Genomic DNA, 27,813 nt, shown 5'->3' on the forward strand with positions numbered 1-27,813 from the left:
AGATGGGGTTTTGCCATGTAGCCAGGCTGGTCTTGAACTCCTGACTTCAGGTGATCCACCCACCTCAACCTCCTAAAGTGCTGGAATTACAAGCGTGAGCCTCCAAGCCTGGCCTTAAATATAAATTTTTAAATTTTCATTATTTTATCCCCATACTACAATGTTGTAACTAGGTGTTTTTATAATGAATGTTTTGAAAAAATAAGTAATTAAGTTACAGCCATCAAAATCTAGTAATTCAAAAGAACAATGGACTCGGAGCTTTCACAATAAGGCATTATATTAATTAGTATAAATAAATTTCTACATTTATTAAAATAAGATTAACACAAAGGCTTAAATTGAGTACACTGTTTTCAAATACGACTTTTCCCAAGTGCCAAACAATACAAACCAAACAGCTCAAGAAAATCATTATTTTAGAATCATAATAAATCTATATAATATTCTGAAAAAGAATATCAACACTTCTGAAGTGGTATCTTCCCTTTTTGTTTTTTTCTTTTTTTTGAGACAGAGTCTCACTCTGTCACCCAGGCTGGAGTGCAGTGATGCAATCTCGGCTTACTGCAACCTCCACCTCCTGGGTTCAAGCAATTCTCCTGCCTCAACCTCCCTAGTACCTGGGACTATAGGCAAGTGGCACCACATCCAACTAATTTGTGTATTTTTAGTAGAGAAGGGGTTTTACCAAAGTGCTGGGATTACAGGCATGAACCACTGTGTCCAGCCAAGACGAGTACATAACTAGTCTTAACACAATGGAGAAAATGTTTAGAAATCCCTAACATAGGAAGAGGTAAGGGATTATTAGATGTTCGTGGAGGGAAGTATATCAGATAACACAGCCTAGAGAAGACACAATCTTAGCTGGGCCTCAGCCTCTCAAAATGCTGGGATTATAGATGTGAACCACCACCCCCTGCCTCAAGTGTTATCTTCTCTGATTCACAGCTCTCTGGGGTTTTTTTTTGTTTGTTTTGTATTTTTTGTAGAGATGGGATTTTGCCATGTTGGCCAGGCTGGTCTCAAATTCCTGGTCTTAAATAATCTACTTGCCCCAGTCTCCCAAAGCACTGGGATTATAGGCATGAGCCACCACACCCTGGCCTGATTCACAGCTCTTAAGAAGTTTACACTGTACTAAAAATGTATTTTTGTCCATAACATTAATCTCTAAAAAGTTTTGTAATATATTTTTAAGTATCCATCCTTAAGATCACCAAAGGATTTTTTTTCTTTTTCTTTTTGAGACAAAGTCTCGTACTGTCATCCATGCTGAGTGCAGTGACACGATCTCGGCTCACTGCAACCTCCACCTCCCAGGTTGAAGCGATCTCATGCCTCAGTTTCCTGAGTAGCTGGCATTACAGGTGCCCGCCACCAGGCCTGGCTAATTTTTTGTATTTTTAGTAGAGACGGGGTTTCGCTATGTTGGCCAGGCTGGTCTCGAATGCCTGACCTCGCGATCAACCTGCCTCAGCCTCCCAAAGTGCTGGGATTATAGGCATGAGCCACCACACCCGAGCCACCACACCCAGGCCACCAAAGGATTTTTTAAAAACCAAACATGGATAACTAAAAATAAAATGCAGATAAAGTTGAAAAGCCTCCAGCTTTATTAATAGAGCTTGATTCTTAATTATAATGCTTGGATGTTGTCACTTTAAAACAGTATCGGAAGATGCTCTGTGCATTTGCAAGAAGGAGCAACATGTTTAGGCTTGTTTTTATAATCTTGGCTTCCTTAAATGTGTACAGCAGCTGAATCAGCCCTTTATATCACTAAAGCTAATGCAGAGCCGTGATTTATTATTGATTCAAAAGCTAAAAATGCCTTAAGAAACTAGGAACTTGGAGTACCATCCACCTTTAAAGAAAAAGTTCATAAATAGCCTTGTCTATAAATTTTAAGAACTCATATTTCAGCTGATTTTCTGTATCAATTTTCCATTTAATTAATTACATAAAACATAAATATAACTCTTTTTATAAATAGAGGCACAGGGATCGCTTCAGCAGCACATATACTAAAATTGGAACAATACAGAGATTAGCATGGCTCCTGTGCAAGGATGATACACAAATTCGTGAAGCATTCTACATTTTTACAAAAAAATTTTTTTTAATAGAGGCACAAAAATCCAATACACAGGATGATTCCACAGCATGTCAATGTTTCTATACCTGTAGGTATCTTAACTAACAAGAAAGGAGAAAGCTGGCAATTCAGACTAGGTAATATTTCATATTTTAATTTGGTAACACTCTTGGTTGAGTATTGGCCTTTCTCAAGAATGATCTGTAAGGACTCTGCTCTTATTTCTTCTACCTACAGTGGTTAAGTATAGATTTTTGTCAAATTCTTTACTGAAACATTGTAAAACATCTCTGTGAAGAAACTTGATGAGACTATAATGGTATTTTGGAATTTCTGCATGTAAAAATAAAATAAAGGATTGAATTAAGGATGGGCATTAAAACCAGGTAATGCATCTGGAGCCTTTCAGTTTTTCTTTTTTTTAAGTTATACTTTAAGTTCTGAGATACATGTGCAGAACGTGCAGCTTTGTTACATAGGTATACATGTACCATGGTGGTTTGCTGCACCCATTAACCCGTCATCTACATTAGGTATTTCTTCTAATGATTCCCCTCCCCTTGTCCCCACCCCCCAACAGGCCCCGATGTGTGATGTTCCCCTGTCTGTGTCCATGAGTTCTCATTATTCAACTCCCACTTATAAGTGAGAATATGTGATGTTTGGTTTTATGTTCCTGTGTTAATTTGCTGAAAATGATGGTTTCCAGCTTCATCCATGCCCCTGCAAAGGGCATGAACTTATTCTTTTTTATGGCTGCATAGTATTCCATGGTGTATATGTGCTACATTTTGTTTCTTTTTCTTTTTTTCTTTTTTTTTTTTTTTTTTGTAGAGATGGGGTTTTACCATATTGGCCAGGCTGGTTTCGAACTCCTGACCTCAAGTGATCCGCCCGCCTCAGCCTCCCAAAGTGCTAGGATTACAGGTGTGAGCCACCACTCCGGGCCAATGTACTACATTTTCTTTATCCATCCTATCACCGATGGTCATTTGGGTTGGTTCCGAATCTTTGTTATTATAAATAGTGCTTCAATAAACATAACGTGTGCATGTGTCTTTATAGTAGAATCATTTATAATCCTTTGTGTATATACCCAGTAATGGGATTGCTGGATCAAATGCTTTCAGTTTTTCTTATCAGGGTATCATACAGTTAGCAATTCCTAAAAGACAAATAGTTCTTCCTATCGAGATTCTCACCTACACCGAGTTAAGACCCAAACCACCTTCAAAATGCTAAAGATATGATGGAAAGGCTTTTTCCCTCAATTCAGTATGTTTTTATTATTGTAAGTTAAATGCTGTTTTGCCAAAATGATAAAATATCCCTAATAATAATTATTATTTTTTAATATGGAATGCTTCACAAATTTTCAGGTCATCCTCATGCAGGAGAATGTTAATCTTTTCTGTATCGTTCCAATTTTAGTTTATGTGCTGCTGAAGTACTACTAATAATTATTATTTAAGCCAATTTAAATACAATGTTAAGTTGTATTTTAAAGGCTTTATTTGAATAATATAATAATTTTACAGAGCTGGACAAATAACTTATTCAAATAGGTAGTAGGACTGGGATCAACAGGTCAAGGAAATGCCAGAATCTGAAAAGTTCTAAGACTGCTTGAAATTATCCTGTAAACATTTACTTTTTAAATGCTCTTTGTTAAAAGACTCAGTGAAAAGTAGTATTGTAAATCTTATGGCAATTGCGAGTAGGAATTCAAGAGTGATTTACAGAGAATAACAACAGTAATAAAAAGGTTTACTTTTTCTTTCAAAGAAGTACAACTTCCTCTCACAGGGAAAGACTGAACAGAGGAATAAGAAAAAGCAGGTGGGCAAAATGTTACACAACAGTGATTTTTAATTATGAGTCAACATGGCTTCTATGCCAGCATTAAACACAAGGCTAATCAGCTAGGAATCCAGGATAAAGAACCATGAGAGTAACTGGAAATTGTCTTTACTGCCGAAAGAAATGTTTACTTAAGGAAATTACTAGATCAGTAATCATTGATTCGAATATTCAAAGCAACGGTGGCCAATTACTAGCGAGACACGGGCACTGTGAAAGAGAAAACTGTCGACCTGTAATTGCCATTTGTCGTATAAATTCTAAGCTATTTGGTTTAAAATGCACTCATGCGCACCCGCGGCACTAGAAAACCAGGGAGTCAAAGTCAAAGCAAATACACCATTTCAATACAGCGCACAAGACGGGAACAAAAGAGGTGGTGGAAGGAAGACAGCCACCTTTGGTTTCTCACATAAAAAGCTCATTAATCAAAACAGTGAAACAAGGGTTTAAGTTCCTGTGTGTGAAAGGCAAATGGTACAGTTAATACCTGGGGACATGGAGGTGCTTTTTTAAAATTAGCTTTCGTCTCTTCTTCAACCCAGATCTTTGTGCCTTCGTGCTACCGATAAAGTTGGCGGTTACACGACCAAACGCCGCCAAGTATTTCGCCAGGTCTTGCACCTTTCAAGCACCAGACACACCTGACCGCCTTAGAGGGCCGAGCCGGGGCGGGTAAGGACGAGGCCCTAGGCCCCAGGGTCCGGAGGGAGTCAGCCCCGCGGGAGGGAAACGGAAGGTGAAGAGTGGGAAAAGGAGGACGCTGCCCCCTAGGGGAGCCGAGTCACAGGCTGGGGGCCGGGCCGGGAGGGGCGGGAGGAGGCGGCCGGTAGCGAGGCCGCGCCGTCGGGCGGGGCGGTCCCTCCAGCTGGCTCGGACCCCGGCGGGGCGGGCTGTGGACCGAGCGGCCGAGCCCAGGCGCCAGCCCGTGGCCAAGGAGAAAGGTGGCGGTGGCGGCGGCGCAGACGGGACGGGGCGTCGGCTCCTCGCCCTGACCCTCTGCTCCCCCTCCCAGGCCCGGGCGCGAGTCGGAGGAGGCGGCGGCGAAGGAAGGAGCGAGCATGGCTGAGACCCCGCCGCCGCCCACCGCTGATGTCGAAAGTTGCAGCGAGGAGCCGGCGAGGGGCGGGGAGTGGCGGCCGGAGGAGCCGCGCCGCGCTCCCGCCGGGGGCACGGACCGAGAGAGCGAGGCGGGGCCGCCGCCCGCCTCCCCCGCCGGGCAGTTGGAGCCCGACTCGCCGGTGGCCGCCCCCTTCTTCCTGCTCTACCCGGGCGATGGAGGCACCGGCTTCGGAGCGCGCCCGTCGCCGCAGCAGCAGCGCTCCTGGAGGACCCCGCCGTCGCCCGGCTCCCCACTGCCCTTCCTGCTGCTGAGCTACCCGAGCGGTGGCGGCGGCGGCGGCGGCGGCGGCAGCGGCAAGCACCGTGAGTGGCGGAGGGGCAAGGGGACGCCCGCGGGGAAGGGGGCATTCGGCTAGGGAGGGCCGGCCCGGCCCCCGCAGAGCTCCGCCTCCCACGGGGTGACCCGAGCCGGGAGGCCGGGAGGCAGGGGCTCTGGCGGCGGCCCTCGGGAAGCCGTTGTCCTGGAGCGCCCGGGTGAGGAGGCAGCGGGACGATCACGGTCCGGGCGCCGGATTCTTTACCTCAGCGTCTCCCCAGGCCGCGGCTCCTGCCAGGCCTGGTCTCTCCCCTCTCGGGATGGGTGCTCATCTTCGCCAGCCTCCCACGTGCTTGGGCGGGGGTGACAAGCGGCCCGCCTGCCGGTCCCCCTCCACCCGGGGCGCCCTGGCCTCGGGTCCCGCTCTGAGAACCTTCCCCGAAGGAGTCGAGGAGGGGGCGGCGCCCGGAGAGCCGGTGGCCCCTCTGACCCGCCTTCTTCGGGCTCCCGGCGCCGCGGCAGCGGAGTAGGTGTGGCTGCAGCGCCGCCGCCACCGCCAGTGCGGCCTTAGTGATACTAGTAACTAATTTTTTATGAGCGTTCCTTCCATGCTGGTAAATATGACAGATCCAGATCCGTCCCCCGGAGTGGAAAGAGAAATCCCAGTGGTGCGCGAGAAGACAGGAAGGGAATGAATGTGTGGCTTTGGAAGGGTACCTCCCAGGGTTATATCGGTTGTTGGGAAGAGGCCTCCACTTTTAAAGCCACTGTCACACGTGAGCGCTCTGAATGCAGCCGACCCACACTCCGTGCTGTATTATTTATTACTCAACGGTTTACTGCTACTGGCAATGAGTAGGGCCCTAGAATAGTCCATGAATATGTAGACTCTTAGAGGAGGGTTAAATCTGGTTTCAAAACAAAAACTCTTACAGTATGAAAATGTGGCTAACGGTACAAGGCACACTATAAATACCAAATACTTTGCTGTTTGAATTCTGAAAAGCGAGAAAGAAACTTGTCTGAAGCGATGAGGGAAGGCTCCTTCTCTCCCACCCTACCCCATGTATATATGTATGTGTGTGTATATATATAATTTTTTTTTTTTTTTGCGACGTAGTTTTCGCTCTTGTTGCCCAGGCTGGAGTGCAATGGCGCGATCTCGGCTCACTGCAACCTCCGCCTCCCGGGTTCAAGTGATTCTCCTGCCTCAGCCTCACAAGTAACTGGGATTACAGGCATAGGGTACCATGCCTGGCTAATTTTGTATCTTTGGTAGAGACGGGGTTTCTCCGTTTTCGTCAGGCTGATCTGGAACTCCCGACCTCAGGTGATCCGCCCACCTCAGCCTCCCAAAGTGCTGGGATTACAAGTGTGAGCCACTGCACCCGGGTCCCTACCCCCTATATTTTTTAAAGCACCAGTACAAATCTCTGCACTGCCAAGAAACCCTGACTTCACCTTTTATGTCCCCCCATGCGTCTTCTAGGAAAATATTAACATTTATTGATTATTTCCTATGTGCATGTGCTTTGATGATCATGGTTAATAAGTTTGTGTAAACCAAATAGAATGCCACTTTTTCAGATGGAGAAACTCGATTTGTCCCAAGTAACAGCTTAAGAGAAGGAATGCAGTTGAACCAAATTCCTTTTCTGCTAAACCCATGCTCTTTAACAAGAGATCCAAAACTGAGACGGTGGATGACAGGTAACAGTAAGGGTCCTTGGGATTCAGCGGGAGGTTGTTCAGTGTTCACGTCTCCTTATGACTTCCTAGTAAGTCAGTGGGCAGACACTGACCTTTGACTACCTTAGTGAAGCCATAGTTTGTGTGTTGGAGTGTGGTCTGCACTAATGTGCAGATGGATTGTCAGCTCACTGCAGAAATGAGTCTTTTCATATAGCAGAGGAGGCAAAGATAAGGATCTTCTCAAGGAGACTTTGCTTTTGTTTTCTGAGGAATCCTACTTTGTATTTTAAGCACCGCCTCTTTATGTTCTATTTCTGTGTAATCTACATATTAAGCATGTTACTATAGAATGAAGACTATTGTTTCTCTGTAACAGTTATGGTACAAGGTTTGATGTAGAGGAATTTTTCAACTATTGAGCAGTATGTATCAGTTGTGAAAATTATCTGAATTTCAGTTGATTTGATTCCCTCGTTAAAGATTCTCTTTAAGTTTTTAATTATTGTATAAAATAACAATATTTTGTTACTATTATCTGTTAATACTGTTGCTTAAGCTTCTCTGAAGGAGTAATGCTTAAGCAACAGTATTAACAGTATATGATCAAGATCAGGACTAGAGGACTGAAAGCTAAAGTTTTATGAACATGATCTGAGCAGTGCCGTGGCACTACCTTGGCTCACTGCACCCTCCTCTTCCCAGGTTCCAGCAATTCTCCTGCCTCAGCCTCCCAGGTAGCTGGGATTACAGGCGCCCACCACCATGCCCAGCTAATTTCTGTATTTTTAGTAGAGGCAGGGTTTCACCATGTTGGCCAGGCTGGTATTGAACTCCTGACCTCAGGTGATCCACCCGCCTCAGCCTTCCAAAGTGCTGGGATTACAGGGGTGAGCCACCGCACCCAGCCAGTCTGGTGTTTTCTGTTAGCACATAAATTCTAGTATTTCCTCTTGGTCTTTATTTTTGAAATAGTTTATTGATGTGTATGTGCTCTGAAAAGTTACTGGGAATATACACGTGCCCCACTTCCTCTGCTTTTAAAGATTAGTCACTGAGAACATTTCACATTAGTGAAAAAAAGAAACACTGTCACATGTTTTATTTAAATATAAAATTGATTCAAAATAGTTCTTGTTTTGGACTGAGTTTTTGTTTTTACCTGTTATTTTTATATGTACTTTAGAATGTAAGCATACTTACAGAAAAGACTACTCTAGATATGAATAAAAAGGTTCTTGTTACCTTGCAGAGTCAATGCAATATTGCTTTCTGTAATGTATCTGGATATCAGAACTTTGATTCTCTTGACTACTCATTTAAGAAATTGGAGACCAGGCCAGGTGCAGGTGGCTCACACCTGTAATCCCAGCACTTTGGGAGACTAAGGCAGAGAATCACGTGAGCACAGGAGTTCAGGGCTACAGTAAGCTATGATTGCACCATTGCACTCCTGCCTGAGCAACAGAATGAAACCTTGTTTTTAAAAAATAAAAATGAGATACATGAACACTAGAGACAAAAGTTTTGGTTTGTTTGTTTTTTATTTTGTGTTTTTGAGACAGTCTCACTCTGTTGCCCAGGCTAGAGTGCAGTGGTACAATCTGGGCTCACTGCAACCTCTGCCTCCCAGGTTCGGGAGATTCTCCTGTCTCAGCCTCCCAAGTAGCTGGGATTACAGGTGTGCATCACCACCTCCACTGTTTTTTTGTATTTTAGTAGAGATGGGGTTTTACCATGTTGGCCAGGCTGCTCTCTAACTATAGACTCAAGCAATCCGCCCTTCTCAGACTCTCAAAGTGATGGGATTACAGGCGTAAGCCACCACACGTGGCTCCAAACCGTTTTTAAAAGACTTCTTATTTTGATTATAAGAGTGGCACACGGACTCAACCTCAATACCTAGTGAATATTATGATGAGTGGGATCTGTCTCTTTAGCAACCCAATTTTTAACTCTCAGTAATGTATTTGCCAGAAGTGTATAAAATGTAACACCTTTGAAAGACTGTGTATTAAGGTAATATCTTTTTATTTTAGAAATCTTGAGTGTACTTAGAGGTTTTAAAAATTAACTTTTACATTTGAGCTCAGAAGCTTTGTTTTTAAATAACAGCGCTGAAGAATAGCAAAAATGTGTAAGACTAGCACAGTGGCTCACATCTGCATTCCCAGCACTTTGGGAAGCCTAGGCAGGAGAATCACTTGAGCCCAGGAGCTGGAGACCAGCCTGGACAGCATAAGCAGACTCTGCCTCCACAAAAAAAAAAAAAAAAAAAAAATTAATTAATTAATGAAAAATAAATTAGCTGAGCACAGCGGCACATGCCTCAGGTGCCAACAACTCAGGAGTCTGAGGTGGGAGGATGGCAGGAGCCCCGGAAGATGAGGCTGCAGTGAGCGGTGATTCACCACTGTGTTCCAGTCATGGTAAAAGATCAAGACTCTGTTTCAAAAGTTAAAAAAAAAGGTTTGTAAACAGGAGGTAGCCTAAACTTTTCAGGGTTTGTCTCATGAATTGTTCTATTGCAAAATCTTGTAGGCTATAATATCCATCAAATCAGCATGCTTCAGTGCAGTGTGAAAGGAGGCTTCTGTTGTGCCCTGTTGGGGATTATGTCCTTTTCAGAGTCTTTGAGTGCTGATAATCTGCTAAGTTTTTGTACTTCTAACTTTAAATCTCATAAAACTCTCTACCATGCTTTTTAAAATTTGATTTTATAAAAAATAGGAGTAGAACATGAATCCATTCTCATTGTTGAAATGTTTCATAATACAAAAGTACGATTACAAAGTGAACTTTCCTCTTTGTGGACCTTCAACCCCCTACCCCCAGTTCCTTACTGGAGGATGCCCACTTTTGAGTTTGGTGAGTTTTTGTCCAGAATTTTTTCATGCATTCACAGACATGTATGTTTTTATATTTCTTTCTTTTTTTTTTTTTTTAAAGACGGTGTTTCACCATGTTGGCCAGGCTGGTCTTGAACTCCCGACCTCAGGTGATCCACCCACCTTGGCCTCCAAAGTGCTTGGATTACAGGTGTGAGCCACCACGCCTGGCCATGTTTTTATATTTAATGGTGGCTTTATCTCCTTGGTGTATGTATGACCTTCCATGCCATTTTCTCAGCAATTACAGTATGTAAGGAGGAGCTGCTTGCATGCCATGTTTAATACTTTTAATGCTTTCCTTTTCCATCCTGCCGTCAGAGATCATCTTGTGAATGGACAGGATAGACAAAAGATGGCTTCTCTTTAGTGTTGGATGGAAGAGGCACCCTGCTGTTTGCACAGTTACCAGCTTCTATTTAGTTATTCTTTTCTCCTTCCAACTCCCACAACTACAGCAAACATTGTTTAAGGCAGTGCTATGCAAATAGCGCACATCCTTGCCCTTGTCCTTTCTCTCCCAGTTAAGGCAGTGTCCAAAAAAGTGTCCCACTCACAAAGTAGCAGCTTTCTGTATTTGTAAGTCCTGTTTTGAGATAGGAGGAAGGCTAGAAGAGGAATAGAAGAAAAAGAATCTTGAAAAGGACTGGCAGCATTACTGTGACTACCCATTTCAAAGTTGAGTATACTTAACAGTGAGTGCCATGGCTGAGCCCTGGATAGTGCAGAGAATGAGGGACCTAGAAGCCTTTGTCTCTGACAGATGCACTTGAAAAATCCATTGTGTGGGGAAGGAGGTTCGAAATGTACATATAAACCCAGAAATTAGTGTTTAAGGGGAGAAAATTAACTTTGTGCTCACAGTTTCATAATATAGATACAGGTATACAGACATATATATTATATTTATTGTATGTATATGTGTATGTATATATAGATTATATATGTGTTTGTGTAAAATATACATAGTTTATCCTCTGTGGACATTTCTATTATTGTCACTCTTCTTTTTTAATTGTTTAATAGTACTCTAGAAAACAGTATACCTGGTCAGGGGTTTAACACATGTTTTTTGTTTTGTTTTATTTGTTAAAAGAAAAAAAAAAACTTTTTTATAAAGAGATATATATGTCAAAGGTTGGGCATGGTGACTCATGCCTATAATCCCAGCAGTTTGGGAGGCCAAGATAGGTGGATCACTTGAGGTCAGGAGTTCAAGACCAGCTTGGCTAACATGGTGAAACTCTGTCTCTACTAAAAATACAAAAAAATTAGCTGTGCATGGTGGCATGCTATAATCCCAGCTACTGGGGAAGCTGAGGCAGGAGAATCGCTTGAACCCTGGAGGCAGAGGTTGCAGTGAGCTGAGGTTGTGTCACTGCACTCCAATCTGGGTCACAGAGCAAGACTCTGTCTCAAAAACAACAACACTTTTTTTAAAAAAGAGATAAGATCTCACTGTGTTGTCCAGGCTGGTCTTGGACTCCTGGGCTCAGGCAAAACTCTTGCCTCAGGCTTCCAAAGTGCTGGGATTACAGGCATGAACTACCATGCCCAGCCTCAAACACATGTTAATCGGTTCATCTGCTGTATGCTTTTTTAAACTTTGAAAAGGCAAACCTACTTTATTGTGTATTGTAAGCATAGAAGCATCTGCCCAAGCTGGAATATATGAGGGAAATGGTCAAACTTTCAGAACCCCAGAAGATCTGGGCATAGTTACCTTCATACTAGTAGTTTTGGAAACAGCAGAGTGATGTGTGACTTTTTAAAACATGGATTTTTCGGTATTTTCAATGTAGATCAGTGTCCCCATTTACCATTCTGTGATTCATAAATCTGTTAGCCCTCTTCTGTTTTCCAACCATATTAAGAAGGCAAAGAGCCATTTTCTGATCCATTAAGTGCCTTTTGTCGAATAGCAGATTAAAAGCACCCACCCACACACACAAGCCTCAGAAATGTAGCATCTTTCCAAGGGTACATAATTGTACATAAGTGACTACCAGAGATCTGGAGTTGAGCTGTTCAGTGTCTCTGTACAGCTGGCTCCTTCCACACACAGCTGATGTGACCTCGGCCCTCCTGAGCTACCGAGGGACAGGTTAGCTGGGTCATGCCCCTATTTCCTTCCTTATGACTAAACTCTCTGCTTGCCTTCCTGATTTTGCTTTCCTGAATCTTCCTGAGAGCAGGGCTGCCTATACTCTCACAATTTGTCTTCCCAGCCAATTCCCCCCCTTCTCTTCTGCTGCCACCTTTTTTGTTGCACCTGTTCTTCTGGCCTGGCATTATCAAAAAGTCAAATCACTCTTATTGAGAGAACAACAATTCAGAATATTGGGTGTAATCTTTGAGTCTTTCTTTTGTTGCTCCCCTACTGATAATCATAGACTCATTCTTTGTAGACAGAGTTTTCTTTTTTCTTCTCATCTTAGTTTCATTCTGGATACTAGAGGGTCCTAAAAGGCTCTTCATATAACAAATGTTTTTTGTAGTTCTGGAACCCGAACAATTACCAATAAAGAATGTGGCTGTAAGATGACAATACTAGTGGCCTCCATTTGTGGGATGTTTTTGTGTGCCGTGCAGAGAGCTAGAAACTTCACATGTAATAGTACTTAGCAATTGGTTAAACTGAAGCCAGGGAATGAATTCATATTCCTCAGTAGTCTGCCTTCAAAGTTCACTTTCTTTTTTTTTTTTTTTTTTGGGACGGAGTTTCGCTCGTTACCCAGGCTAGAGTGCAATGGCGCGATCTCGGCTCACCGCAACCTCTGCCTCCTGGGTTCAGGCAATTCTTCTGCCTCAGCCTCCTGAGTAGCTAGGATTACAGGCACGTGCCACCATGCCCAGCCAATATTTTGTATTTTTACTAGAGACGGGGTTTCACCATGTTGACCAGGATGGTCTCAATCTCTTGACCTCGTGATCCACCCGCCTTGGCCTCCCAAAGTGCTGGGATTACAGGCGTGAGCCACTGTGCCCGGCCAAAGTTCACGTTATTAATCATTATTTCTCTCACAAGGTCTTAAAGAAGCTGGTTTGGATGGAGAGCAGTAAGATTTCTGGGTAGTGGGAATAGCAGAGGAAAGGTGCCAAAGAAAGCAACTTGGGGACTGAAAGACAAGTATTGGCCTCAAAATATATTCACCTGACTATATTCTGTCTTGTATCTTCCGTTTTTGCTTAATTTTTCATAGAAATCTGCATGTTAAAGAGGTAGGATTTTATCAAAAAGCTAAGAGAAGATATTTTTCTAATATGGGCTATAGATAGTAAAAAGTCTAGATGTATGATGATGGAAGTGTAGCAGAAAAACTGGATGAAATAATTTTTTTGTGGCAGTATTTTTCAGAATTCCTTAAATAATTAAAAGAACTAATCAAAAAATGGGCTGCCCCTTTATCATTGCATAATAGGCAAACTGCAGCCAACATAAATAAAAGTAGAATCCCATTTTTAGTGAATTTTGCAGGACATCACACCTATTACATGTCTACCCAAGCCTTACTAATACTGAAACACATTCCCTACGATGTGAAGCAACTCAGATTATGAGCTGTAAAATTTGTTGTGGGAAATTGGTAGCACACCATAAGCATTAAAAAATTGGTTTAAAATTGTTTGAAAGGAATTTTGTTTTGTTTTGTTTTGATTTTTGAGATGGGGTTTCATTCTTGTTTTCCAGGCTGGAGTATGATGGCTCAATCTTGGCTCATTGCAACCTCTGCCTCCCAATTCAAGCGATTCTCCTGCCTCAGTCTCCTGAGTAGCAGGGGATGCACCACCACACCCAGATAATTTTTGTATTTTAGTAGAAATGGGGTTTTGCCATGTTAGCCAGGCTGGTCTTGAATTCCTGACCTCAAGGGATCAGCCTGCCTTGACCTCCCAACGTGTTGGGATTACAAGTGAGCCATTGCATCCGGCCAGGAAACATTTTTAGACTTAACAAAGCGGTGGTACTTAAGGTAAGTAGCAACATGGCCATGCCCCCTACTGTATTCGAATACTTGTGAAAAGGTTCTTAGTCCCCGTAAAACTTCTCAGGGCCACTGGCCAAGGTGGCATTCCTCTCTTGGCAAAGCCTTTTTTATGTGACATGCTGCCTACCAAGCGGACACAACACTCAGTATGTCAGAGGGAGCGGTGGGGCAGACCTGGGCAAGTTTGGAAGAAAGGTGTGGGAACCTTGTGATGTGTGGGAAAGGAGAGCTTGGCAGGCCAGGACAGCAAAAAGCAGATAAAAAGCCTAAGTCGTTGTAGCATGTTGCCTTTTAGAGTATGATTCTTCTAACTTTAGAATCTGTTTAGGGACTCTCCACAGACATTTATCTACTTCTGCTGTCTTTTTTATGAACTTAGGAAATCTGGTCACTTGAGGTGAATGATGGTAAAATTCTGACCCATCTCTCTTCCTTCCTCAAAATCTGAGAGACACCAGTTTAACCCTCCTCTCACATCTCCTTTTTACTTTCCTCTGCCTCTGTCCCATAAGCATTTATCCTTACTTTCATTCTATGTGTTGATAGGTTTTTTTCCAGAACTCTCAAAGCCAAAGCACTTATTATAGTGCAGTTATGGAGACATTTACTTACTGCTTACTTTGTGTGAAGTGCCATGCTAAGCATTTAACTCCGAAATAGTTAATATTATTTCCATTTGGTCAGTGTAGAAATGGGCACAGAAAAGTAATTTGCCGAGGTTACTCAGCATCTAATTGGTGGACCTAGGATTCACTGTGAGCATGCTGACTCTCCTTCGTCGCCTCCCATAATTGGAATTGGGTCCTAGATTGGAGACACCTCTTCAGGCAACAGCTCTCTAGTTCCATGTTCTGCTCACTAATGCCCTTATTTACTAAAAATGAGTAAATGAATGAAATTCAAGAGTCACCAATCTGATAGAAAAAAATAGTTGTATATGTAAACAACGTTGAATAGATCCATTTATGACAGACATTAAGACTTTCCTAAATACCTAAAATTGTCTATTTCTTGTCTGTTGCCTTATTTCTTTTGTATACCTATTGGCTAGCATATGGGAGGTGCCCTGTACATGTTGAATGAATGAATCTGTTATGTACACATGAATGAAGCCAGTGTTAGAATGACCTGTTTGTTGGTGCATAAATATAGTTTGATTTTATAGAACTTGGGGGTTTTCATGATTGAAGTAAAACATGAAGATGGAAAAATACCATTGCAAGGTTATATACATATCTATACCAGCAAGTATCTATTGAGAGTCTGGTATTTGGTAGGTACTATTTTGAGCAGATATGTAAGTGGTGTTCAAAATGCAAATTTCTTTGGTGGAACTTCTGGTCTTTGTGGAGCTTTTCAGTTTCATTTTACAACTGAGTAAACTGAGGCAAGAGGAGGATAAATTTTCCAAGGTTATCTAAGTTTTTGATAGCTTTACATTTGTAAATTATTGAGCTTTACATCTGTAAATTATTGCCTATAGCCACTGAGCCATGAAATCAGTTTTACATTTCAGGGTAGAGGTTATTTTTAGTGTTATGCTGGTTAATTTTGACAACTGAAAAGATGATGCATTATAATACTCCTGGTGGTGTTTGTTTCTAACAAAGTAATGATAGCTCAACTTCTTGAGTATAATCATTTTATGGTTATTGTCAACTTTGGTTAATATCTATAAAGTGACACTGAGCCTACCCAGTGTGTAACCCTAAAATTGAAGAAATCTTGAAATCAGAGGTAGACATGATAGATTGTGGTTCTGGGAAAGAAGGTGGGAGGGTGTACTGGAGCATGTGAAATAATCATGATCATAGAGTTGAGTAATCATAACTTAACAGAAACATCTGGACTTTCCACCAATGTCATCATGATGATGATTCATCAAGGATACCCTTTCATGGCTGGATGTGGTAACTCACGCCTGTAATCCCAGCACTTTGGGAGGCTGAGGTGCATGGATCTCTTCAGGTTAGGAGTTCAAGACCAGCCTGGCCAACATGGCAAAACCCTGTCTCTACTAAAAACACAAAAATTAGCCGAGCGTGGTAGCATTTGACTGTAATCCCAGCTATTCAGGAGACTGAGGCAGAAGAATCGTTTGAACCCAGGAGGCAGACATTGCAGTGAGCTGAGATCGCACCACTGCACCATAACCCAGGAGAGAGAAGACTCAGTCTCCAAAAAGAAAAAAAAAAAGATACCCTTTCATGCAGACAGCAACTAGTGAAATAGGGGGAAAATGAGATTTTTCTTCTTAAATTATGAAATTATGATTCAGGAAGCTGCCAAATAGAACTTTGTCAGCTTTACAAATTTAGTTGCACAACTTGACAAATTTTAGGAAGAAGTTTCTATTCTGCATTATGAAAATCAGAAATAACCCAGATGCCTACCAGCATGAAAATAAATCAGAAGGCCAGGCGCAGCGACTCACACATGTAATCCCAGCACTTTGGGAGACTGAGGAGGCAGATCACAAGGTCAGCATATCGAGACCATCCTGGCCAACACAGTGAAACCCCATCGCTACTAAAAATGTGAAAAATTCCCTGGGCACGGTAGTGCGAGCCTATAGTCCCAGCTACTCGGGAGGCTGTGGCAGGAGAATTGCTTGAACTGTGCCCGGCCGATAAAATAATGTTTTTTGCACATACATTGGAACATTACCTACAGCAGCCGAAAGGATAAACTACATATATAGACTGCGGTTTAAGTATACTTAGAAAATACTGCATTGAAGGCCGGGTGCGGTGGCTAATGCCTATAATCCCAGTAATTTGGGAGGCCGAGGTGGGCAGATCACCTGAGGTCAGGAGTTCAAGACCAGCCTGACCAACATGGTGAAACCCCGTCTCCACTAAAAATACAAAAATTAACCAGGCCTGGGTGGTGGGTGCCTGTAATGCCAGCTACTTGGGAGACTGAGACAGGAGAATTGCTTGAACCTGGAAGGTGTGGGTTGCAGTGACCCAAGATCACGCCTCGCCTCTGTACTCCAGCCTGGACAACTGAGAGAGAGGAGAGAGAGAGGAGAGAGAGGAGGGGTTGGGGGAAGGAGGAAGAAAAAGAAGGGAGGGAGGGAAAGAAAGAACAATACAGCATTGAGTGAAAGGCTTAGAAAGTTTTATAGAGAATGAAACACTTTCTATAAGAAAGTTGAAAAAAACTGAAACTAAATATTATGCTAGACCTTCATGTATTTGTTACAGTATTTTTAAAATAAGATAATGATTTACAAAAAATTCAGAAGGCTTGCCTTGAAATGAGAGGCAGGAGTTTAGAAGCAAGAGGAGCACATAAGTACTTGTGTTGGTCCATTTCTCCAGTCAAGCAAGGGTTTAGGGATATTGGTTATATTCTTTAAAGATTTAAAATTATACATTGAATTTGCTATTTTTAAAAAGTACACCATGCATCATTTTAGAAAACGAGTCCCCCCTTCATTATCTTTGCCTATTTCAGAATGTATCAGGTGTCCTTAATGTGTCCAACTAGTATGTAAATGTGGAGATAATTCAGTGACAGAGTGGTAGTAGAGTGAACCAAGTACATAGTGGAAGCATTTGGTCTACCCATTGCAAGCACATGACAGGAAAAATCCATGCTATGTTCTCAGTTTGTCAGAATTTGCCCACTTATTAAGAGCCTGACCTAAATATGTAAGTTGCAGGGCCTAGGGGAACGTATGGGTTGTGCAGCATTAAGGTGTAAAGTATGAAAGCTGATAAAAAAATTTCTTCAAATCTTAAATTTGTTGAAATTCATGTTTAGGGAATTTCATGAGGAAAGTTTGCCTGTGTTACTCCGTGTGTGTGTGTGTGTGTGTGTGTGTGTGTGTGTGTGTGTAATTTCTTTTTATTTTCTCTGGGTAAAATTTAACGTCCAGGGAGGAGGAAGAGTTAGGATAGAGTGCTGAAGTTGCAGAGTGTAGGAGGAGCGTGGACTTTGGAGGCATCTAGACAGAAGTAGCTTGGAATAACAGATCTGCTACTTGCTAATTGTGTGATTCTGGGCCAGTTACATGACTGAACTTTCATTGTATGTAAAGAGAAGGTATCAGTCTCTACTTTACAGTGTTTTTTGTGAAAACTTGACCTAGTATTTGTAAAGCACCTAACAGAAAATAGAAATTTAAATTTAATAAATGATAGCTACTTTAAGTAATTTTTCCACAATATGTAAGAGAGACATTGAGCCTGTCAAGTTAATCTTTGTCTTATATTAGCAACTGAGTACAAATATCCTTCAAGAGGATTGTAACTTCTGACTTTGAAGTGTGAATCTTATTTGCTTTGAATAAATCATAATGTGGAACATACAAACTGTTTAAGCAGCTAGAACAGAGAATTTTTTGGATTTGAACTTAACATAGGCCTATTAATTTTTTTTTTTTTTTTTTTTTTTTTTTTTGGGAGACCAAGTCTCGCTCTTATTGCCCAGGCTGGAGTGCAGTGGTGCAATCTCGGCTCACTCACTGCAACCTCCACCTCCCAGGTTCAGGCAATTCTCCTGCCTCACCCTCCTGAGTAGCTGGGACTACAGGCACCTGCCATCACACCCTGCTAATTTTTGTACTTTTAGTAGAGACAAGAGTTTTGCCATGTTGGCCAGGCTGATCTCGAAATCATGACCTCAGGTGATCTGCCTGCCTTAGTCTCCCAAAGTGCTGGGATTGCAGGCATGAGCCACCATGCCCAACCAGTTCTATTAATTCTTTTAGGGCCACAGACTAACTCCCATCCACCTCACAACCATCTTACAAATAGGTGCCATTACTCACAAATGGAATCAAATGAGAAAATAGTTCAATACAGTTCACAGAGTAATTACTCTGTATTTGAGAAAAAATTCAAGGTTTGTATCTTACTGGTGGCTTAATTTTATCTTTATATTCAAAGCCAAGATGTTTACTTAGGAAAGACCCAAATGTGAAAACAGTATTAAGCAATATCTAGAATTGTTTTTATATGTTACTACAAATAGTACTGTTTATAGTAACTTCATTGCCTATGAACAATAATTAACCGTTCATGCTTAAGATTCAATGGTGTTTACCTAAAGAACGGTGTAGAAATACAAGTTTCTTTTCTTTTCTTTTCTTTTCTTTTCTTTTCTTTTCTTTTCTTTTCTTTTCTTTTCTGCGCAGGCTGGAGTGCAGTGGTGTGATCTTGGCTCATTGCAACCTCTGCCTCCGAGGTTGAAGTGATTCTCCTGCCTCAGTCTCCCGAGTAGCTGGGATTACAGGCATGAGATAGTTTTTTTGTATTTTTAGTAGAGACAGGGTTTTGCCATGTTGGCCAGGCTGGTCTCGAACTCCTGACCTCAGGTGATCTGCCTGCCTCGCCTCCCAAAGTGCTAGGATTATGGACGTGAGCCACCGCTCCCGGCCTAGAAGTACAGGTTTTCTTGTCCACCCCTGGGTCTTATTTCTGAAATGGCTGCTAACACCTCAAACTGGTAAATACAGGAACTTCAAGGATAGCCAACACAGGCATGTTTTTCTTTCCTTGACAAAGCTTTAGTTGTTTTGGGCCTGCCTCTCTGTGTCCTCCACCTGGAGAGAGGTAGGGTGGTATGGATCTTCGGAAGGAATGTTAACCGACTTATCTTGATGTTCCTGTTGGGTTAGTATGTTGCAATCAATCTAGATCTGTTCAAGTTAGTAAATGCTTACTGGCTGATGAAGAGATTGCCATGGTTTGTGACAAGGCTGAATTCACATTTTTGACCCCAGTCAGGCACGTGGCATTCAGATTTATTCACATGTTCCTTGTTCTAGTTTAAGAATGTATCAGTGGCCTGGCACAGTGGCTCAGGCCTATAATCCCAGCACTTTGGGAGGCCGAGGCAGGTAGATCACAAGGTCAGGAGTTCGAGACCAACCTGGTCAACATGGTGAAACCCTGTCTGTACTAAAAATACAAAAAATTAGCCAGGCATGGTGGCACGCACCTGTAATCCCAGCTACTTGGGAGGCTGAGGCAGGAGAATTGCTTGAACCCAGGAGGTAGAGGTTGCAATGAGCCGAGATCGTGCCATTGCACTCCAGTCTGGGAACAGGGCGAGTCTCAAAAAAATATGTATCAGTGATCCAGAGTTTTGATATCACAAGTCCAGATAGCTAGGGCTGTTTGGAATTGTGGTTTCAGGAACATCCCATGTAATCTGAAGTTTTTAGTGACTACTTACTATGTCTTTAAGTATTGCGTGGTATAAAGTCAATCTATAAACTGTCCCCTTTATGTACTGATGTATAAGATGGGAATATTTTTGGCTAGAAAGGAATTGAACTGTAATTAAATGAGAATGTGTTAAATGAAGGCTTGTGTTCAGTATTTGGATATGTAAACTCTGCTTCCTGGAAAAGGTATTCCTATCTTACTGCTGCGTGCATAATGCCTGGATTGCTGCCTGGCATGTGATGCACCTCTTAGTGAATATTTGTTGAATGAATGAGTGGCTTTGAGTCCAGATGGGTGATGATGAGAGGGAATGAAATAGAAATAAAACCAGGAATATTTTGCTCTCCTTAGTAACTTACTGATTTTCCCCAATTATAAATAAGCCTTATATATGCCTTCTTACATTGTACCAGTATATAGTACAGTCTACTTATTTTTTTATTTTTATTTTATTTTTTATTTTGAGACAAGGTCTCGCTGTGTCTCCCAGGCTACAGTGCAGTAGTGCAATCTAGGCTCACTGCAGCCCTTCTGGGCTCACGTGATTCTCCCACCTCAGTCTCCCAAGTAGCTAGGACCACAAGTCCATGCCACCACGCCCGGCTAATTTTGGTTTTTATAGAGATGGGGTTTTGCCATGTTGCCCAGACTGGTTTCGAACTCCTGAGCTCAAGCCATTTGCCTGCCTCGGCCTTCCAAAGTGCTGGGATTACAGGCGTGCACCACCACGCCCAGCTAATTTTTCTGTATTTTTAGTAGAGATGGGGTTTCACCATGTTGGCTAGGCTGGTCTCAAACTCCTGACCTCAGGTGATCCTCCTGCCTCGGTCTCCCAAAGTGCTGGAATTACAGGCATGAGCCACCACTCCTGGCCATTTGGCCCCTCCTTCTAACAATATGAAAATGCCAGTTTCTCTACAGAATTTGATTCTTAGCATTTTTTTTTTCTTTGAGTTCAGTCTCAAATTAGGATGAAGCATTCGAGATTTTAACAATATTCAAGGAGAATTTTTTCTTTTAGTTTTTAGAAATTAGGTAAATCAAGATGTCCTTCTGATAGTCCCCAGAGAGGAATAATTGGTCTCAGATCATATTTCTTGATTTGTATGCTCCTCCTCAAAACTGGAACCCTTAAATACAAAAACAAACAAACAAATGCTTGCTTTCAACTGTCCAAAACATTTTCAAAGAAAATTCTTATCATTCTTCTCCTTGTGGCTCATGTAGTTCATAAAGCAAGTACCTGCCTTTTTGCTACCAAGGTATAAATGCCTCATTGGATAATATAGGGCTGTGTGTGTGTGTGCGTGCTTGTGTGTGTGTATGAGTTGATTTAAGAAAATATGATAATGTGTCTTCAGTATGTTATCGAATGGGAGGATTTTTAAAATATAACATGGTTTTAATTTTCTGCATAGAAACATAGTTCGTGCTAATACAGAAACTTGGTAAATACAACAAAATCAAAAAAAGGTAAATTGCCATTAATTGGGAAAGATTTTACTTTTTTAACTTCAATTTTTTTCTTGCATTTCTGCCTAACCTAAAAGGTCAGGTTTTTGTACCTTGAAGAAGGAAATCACAAATGCCCACGATAAGATATTTAAATTGAAAATCTGCTTTAGCTTTTTTTTCCTCTTTTTGTTTTTTTTTCTTCTGAGAGCCTCAATTTTTTTATGCTTTAGCGTTTCTTAAAATGTAACATTTAGCATAGTAAAGAATTTTAATAGCTATGTAGATAAGAATAATAGAGGTGAATTATGTGGTTGTTAAATCAACTGCCTCTTTTACCATCTTTACTATAGATTATTATCCAGTATAAATTGTCCTCCTTTTATTCAGTCCTTGATCCCAAAGTAAGAGGAATTGATGAGGATATGTGCATTGTGTTATGTCTGATCACAGTTTGACTAGCACAGTCTGGAAGTGGGTTGTACAGGATGAGAGAGAGCAGCCTAATTGCTCTCCCAGCATCAGCAGCATCTATAAAGCATCCTGGGAATTGCTTGCCCTACGTTCAGAGCAGCTGGTCACATGGGCCTGAATTTTCAGTTCAGTTCATTAGTCAGCCATTTTGGTCAACACCCTGCTTACTGCGCACGGCCAATCCTATGAGAACTCAGCATCCCAGCTTATCTGAGCAGATCCTGGAAGTGATTTCTGCAGCTCAGGATTTTTTTTTTAAGCTACATTGAAAATATAGGTTTATTTTTTGTTCAGGTTTTTCTTTTACATTTTTTTTTCTGCACAAAGGAGGAGGATTTTTCACTTATTCATATCGAGACCAGATTTTTAAAGCCATCTAAGGCAGCATCGGCTGTGCAGGATTTGAAGCCTATAGCTCAGCTGAAGAAAAAGGTGGGGGGCAGGGAAGGGAAGATAAAAGGAGAGGAAGCTGGGAGAAGACAAGCATCATCTTATTTTGCTATGTGGTAGGAACTGTCTATAAGATAGCTTAGAATTGTTTATCTTGAGCAGTTGGTTCCTAACTATAAGGTATTTTCCTTTTTTTTTTTAAACCTCCCCCACCCCTTTTCTTGAAAGCTTTGTTTCAGAGCTTTGTATTGGGTGTTTTTGGAGAGGAGGTTATATTTATTTTTGTGGGGGGGGTGTGTGTGTGTGTGTGTCTGTGTGTGTGTTGTGGTCCCAGCTGAGTCATCATGTCTGCTCTGACGCCTCCGACCGATATGCCAACCCCCACCACTGACAAGATCACACAGGCTGCCATGGAGACCATCTACCTTTGCAAATTCCGAGTGTCCATGGATGGAGAATGGCTCTGCCTGCGGGAGCTGGATGACATCTCACTTACACCTGACCCAGAGCCTACCCATGAAGGTATGGTCAGATCCTGTCTGCTAGTATCTCCCCAGCATCCTCATTGTTATAGGGGAGGGCTGGGAGGATCAGGAAGAGGTAGAAAGAACCTATACTCTCAACTGTTAACAGTCTTGAAAACATTGCATCCTTACTTACCACCCAGCTCCCCTTCTCTTACTCAGGGGGGAAAAATAATTTTTTTTCCTACACCTTGAGGTATCCTTTCAAAAGATGCTGGATACTTGTTTGGAGTTCTTTGTCTTTAAGCCTCTAAAGAAAACATCTGAGCTCACTTACCACATCTGATCCTAATCAATAATGAAAAAGCTATTAATTTTGTTCGTATATGTAAATGTTATAAAAATTTTAGTGATTTATAACACTAAGTTAAGACAACATGACTATAGTTATAGGATTGTACATGATTAACACAGTGGAAACACCAGGGGGTATCCTGTCATGAGGATATAATGTTAAGCAGGTTATGACATCTAGGAAATATTTGATAAAATATTATCTTTTTTGTCAATATGGATTATTAGGTTAGATGAGAAAATAACATTTAGTGTTTATTTATTGAATATGGATGCCTAAAAAAGCATAATGCCTTGGAAAGATTAAATATGATTAATATGGAATCCCTGTAGAATGGTAATATTGGAATCTATTGGCCATTGCTTTTTATAAATTATTTATGGTAACTATTATGATCCATTTGAGATTTCCACTGTCAGTACCTCTGAGATCTTTGTGGTCTCTTGACTTGTGAATTTTTCCCAGGACTCTTCCTAGTTCATGAGAGGTTTTTCACTTCTACCCTTTAATTTTCTTAATGCCACAGAAAGAGAATTGATTTGAGTCATAGCTACAAATTGTTCTGTTTTTAGTACAGTGGCATCTTAGCTAGGGTTTATTCTCTGTCCTTATACTGATGGAAACAAAAATGCTTACATGTTGGGAGAAATTTTTTATAAATATCTGCCTGATAGGAACATCTACAGGACAGAGAAGACCAGAGGTGAACTGTACCTAGCAGATGGGGTTAGGAAAGGTGATTCTCTGCCTTTGACCTTGAGTTGAAATCTTATCATGACTCAGATGGCGCCCATTGTGTTTAATAAGGATTTTATCTTCCCAGTCAGCCTTAGCCTTGAGAAAGTTTTAGAGTGCTTAATATCACAGAACACAAAGCAGTCATTTTGGGTGTGTCTTTAAGAACAATGTTTAAGTGGTTTTTAAGACCGTTTGGATCTTTTAACAATTGGTTTGTTAATTGGACAGCTTTCTTTGGCTGTAAGTTCCGTTATGTGCACAAGTTATAAGACATCAGCTGAAATTCTATACAATGCCAGTACTATTTCTTTTATTATTTTTTATTCTGTATTTTCATCAAAACATCCTTACATCCAACAATTCCAGTACTACTTAAAACAGCCTCCAAAGCTTTAAAAGTCTAGGGAAGAAAATATAGTTTTTGAAGGCTACCAAGAGGTCTTCTGGCAACTGCCTCAGTTTACATATTTTGTTTGAAAAAACATATTCCCATCCATTTTGAGAGTCACACAGTATGAAATATTCCTTTAATTATGAATCTGGTTTATCAGTGTCTCAAAAATAATTTTTAACAATTTTAGTACTTCAAATATATGTCTTTTGAGCAAGATTTCCATGGGTAAGCAAAAGTGAGCTGTTTAGTCCATGTAAGTGTTTGAGGTAGTACCATTTGAATTCTTCATAGAGAAATCTGTAGCAATACATTTCTCACTAATATGGAAAATGTGTAAGAGCTGTAACCTAAGCAATAAGCTATATCTCTGCTGATTAAAGAAATCAGATAAATAAAGAGTTTCCAAGACCTTTAATCAACTATAGAGGATTTGGTAGAAAATAGAGAAATACTGAAAGTGCATTTTAGAATTTTGCCTTAAATTGGGCAAGAAAAGCCATTATTTTAAATTATTAGAAATGAAAATAATGAAGGAAAGCCTAGGCACATGAAGGCCTATGAGTATGATTTTCTTGCTCCATCAGCAAACTCTGGATATTTAAACAGTCCTTTGGTCCCAAGAAATACCTACTTTAATTTTAATACCATTGACAATTATTAGATTTACTTTAGCTATAAGCATTTAAATGGTGGTCACCAGGCCAATGATTATGTGACTCTCACCTTGTTGACAAAATGGAACTCCTGATGTCTGGACACAGGAGTATTCAGACTACTTCCCGGGCTGATTCATAGAGGGAAAAAACATCTGACCACACAAATCCTAGAGTGGAGTCTCCTGACTCCCACAAAAGAAAATAGGCAAAAAGCATAATGTTTCCTCTTAAAATGATGGAGACTGACTATGTGTACTCAGCAATAGATGCTCTGTGGTTTCTGCATTTTATTTTCTTAAAACTAGAATTCCTGGCCCTTCACTGAGCAGTCCACAGTATAGGCCTGGACCTAGAGTTTCTGTCTACTTTAACCCTTAAATAAATGAGAATAAAAATATTCACTTCATTATCTCAATGTTTATTGGTGGTCAATGAGATGATCTCTCTTTTGTTTTACATACTCTTTTTTTAAAAGCCAGAAGCAAATCTACAACATGTTTAATTGCAAATAGATTTCCCCTAAAGGCAAGAGCCTAAGATTGATTCCACAGGAGAGGCTTCATTAAGTGAGACCTTAAGAGATAACTAGGTGATCACCAGACTAACATAAGGAGGGCATTTCAAACAATACATAGTAAGCTGGCCAGTGGGGCTTCTGTTTGGCATAACAGGCAGCAAGCCTGGAAAGATAAGCAGGGGCTTGACTGTAGAAATCTTCTTACTCATACTGAAAAGCCTGGACTTGATTCTGTAGTGAAAAGCTACTGGTGCTTTATATCTGGGAGTAACATGAAATAAGATTTTTATTGGAATGATCACTCTGGAAACAGTGTAGTGGATGAATCAGAAGAATATAAGCTCTCAGGGACCCCTAACTATAACTATTAAAATGGTCCGAGTAAGAGACAACAATCTCAAACTAAGGCAGTGAGAGTGAACACAAAAGGAACAGTTCCTGGAAAAGTAGAATGTACCGGATGACGGACGGGCTGGGGGTAGCTGGAGGATGAAGGTGAGATGGTGCCTGGGATGACTCCCTGGCTTTTGGCTGCAGAAGCTGGGTTCCCTTTACCAATAGGAATGTAGAAGGAAGAGAACGTTTGAGTTCCTGATGCTTAAGAGATTGTGACTACCATCACTCATCACTTTCTTTCTTTTCTTTTTTTTTTGAGACAGAGTTTTGGCTCTTGTTGCCCGGGCTGGAGTGCAATGGCATGATCTTGGCTCACTGCAACCTCTGCCTCGCAGGTTCAAGTGATTCTCCTGCCTCAGCCTCCCAAAGAGCTGGGATTACAGGCATGCACCACCATGCCCGTCTAATTTTGTATTTTTAGTAGAGAACAGGGTTTCTCCATGTTGGTCAGGCTGATCTTCAACTCCTGACCTCAGGTGATCCACCCACATCGGCCTCCAAAAGTGCTGGGATTACAGGCGTGAGCCTGGCCCATCACTCTTTCAATTGAGCCTTCCACCTACCCCACAGATGCATTAATCAGATTGACACTTTTACAGACTACATGTTCTGGCTTAAGTCTGTACCCTAATTTCCATTAAGAGTTAGAATCCTGGCTTACTTTGCTTGTGCCATATCAGCACTAGAGGAGCAGACTTGTTTATAGAAAATTCATTTTGCATTTTCATGTACCACCGTTGACCTCTCAGAGATACTCTTTTGTTTTTTTTAAGTTTCTGAAAGCATAGTAGGATTTCTTTTCTTTTCTTCCTTTTTTTTTAATCAAAGCAATGTTGGAAGTAAGTGGAATTTCAAAGGAAAGGAACTTTTAAAGCACCGTGAAAATTTTAGAGAACATGTATCCTTTGTTTTTCTCAAGAATGGAAGCGGAACACTTCAGTTAGACCTTTAAACATCATCATATTAATTTCAGAAGTGGTATTATTACTGAGATGAAGTGTTGTGTTTTGTTTTCTTGATTTTTTTTTAAAGTCATGTGCTTATGTGTATCTGAAAATTTCTTGGAGTAACATTCTAGAAACAAGTTGCATATAATTCTAGGATCAGAAAAATAATAAAGCTTTATTTCTTTTCTTTCTTTCTTTCTTTCTTTCTTTTTTTTTTTTAAGACGGAATCTCTCTGTTACCCAGGCTGGAGTGCAGTGGTGCGTTCTCAGCTCACTGCAACCTCCGCCTCCTGGGTTCAAGCGGTTCTCCTGCCTCAGCCTCCCTAGTAACTGGGATTACGCTGTGCCCTGCTAATTTTTGTATTTTCAGTAGAGACAGGGTTTCACCATGTTGGCTAGGCTGGTCTCCAACTCCCCATCTCAGGTGATCCTGCTCACCTCGGCCCCCAAAGTGCTGGGATTACAAAAAATTAGCCGAGTGCGGTGGCTGGCATCTGTAATCCCAGGTACTTGGAAGGCTGAGGCAGAAGAACCCAGGAGGCAGAGCTTGAACCCAGGAGGCAGAGGTTGCAGTGAGCTGAGGTCACGCCATGGCACCCCAGCCAGGGCAACAAGAGCAAAACAACATCTCAAAAAAAAAAAACAACTTTTTTTTAGAGAAATTCCTCAATACATGTTGTATATACACATGTCCATATATATGAAGGGCAGGCTATAGTATTACCTACAGTATTATTGAATAATAACAAAACCAACTGTAGCTATGACTCAGTTTACAACACATTTACCCTTAACAAGCTTACCTAATTAGAAATGTTTATGTTAATAAAAGTTTTGACACTTTAAAGAGAATTTTTAAAGAATGAAATTCTGACTCGTGTTGTCTCAAGTGACTACAGATACCCCTCAAATTAAGATAGGGTTATGTCCTGAGAAACCCGCC

General features: G+C 41.3%; 1 protein-coding gene, 1 non-coding gene and 1 pseudogene across 7 annotated transcripts in view; 2 read left to right on the plus strand and 1 right to left on the minus strand.

The window, feature by feature from the left end:
• The first annotated feature begins 2,010 nt into the window (after nucleotides 1–2,010).
• LOC135272003 (U6 spliceosomal RNA) lies at nucleotides 2,011–2,110 on the plus strand (annotated as a pseudogene).
• A 1,340-nt stretch (nucleotides 2,111–3,450) lies between these two features.
• LOC135272036 (U6 spliceosomal RNA) lies at nucleotides 3,451–3,552 on the minus strand. Its single transcript, XR_010340142.1, has one exon. It is a non-coding gene; the product is annotated as a U6 spliceosomal RNA (small nuclear RNA).
• A 1,275-nt stretch (nucleotides 3,553–4,827) lies between these two features.
• The window catches only part of RUFY3 (RUN and FYVE domain containing 3), a 100,249-nt gene continuing 77,263 nt past the window's right edge, over nucleotides 4,828–27,813 (plus strand). The window contains exon 1 of one of the 6 annotated variants that reach the window (XM_064367710.1): nucleotides 4,828–5,386. In XM_064367710.1, the coding sequence (XP_064223780.1) occupies nucleotides 5,023–5,386 (364 nt within the window). In that variant the 5' untranslated portion in view covers nucleotides 4,828–5,022. Of the gene's footprint in view, nucleotides 5,387–6,952; nucleotides 7,050–22,010; nucleotides 22,926–27,813 lie in introns of those variants that run through there. The other 5 variants (XM_064367724.1, XM_012464432.3, XM_012464433.3 and 2 more) reach the window with 5 other exon arrangements.

Source organism: Aotus nancymaae, unplaced genomic scaffold (genome assembly GCF_030222135.1).
Source record: "Aotus nancymaae isolate 86718 unplaced genomic scaffold, 86718_ANA_hifiasm-v0.15.2.pri h1tg000006l, whole genome shotgun sequence".
Lineage (NCBI taxonomy): Eukaryota > Metazoa > Chordata > Mammalia > Primates > Aotidae > Aotus > Aotus nancymaae.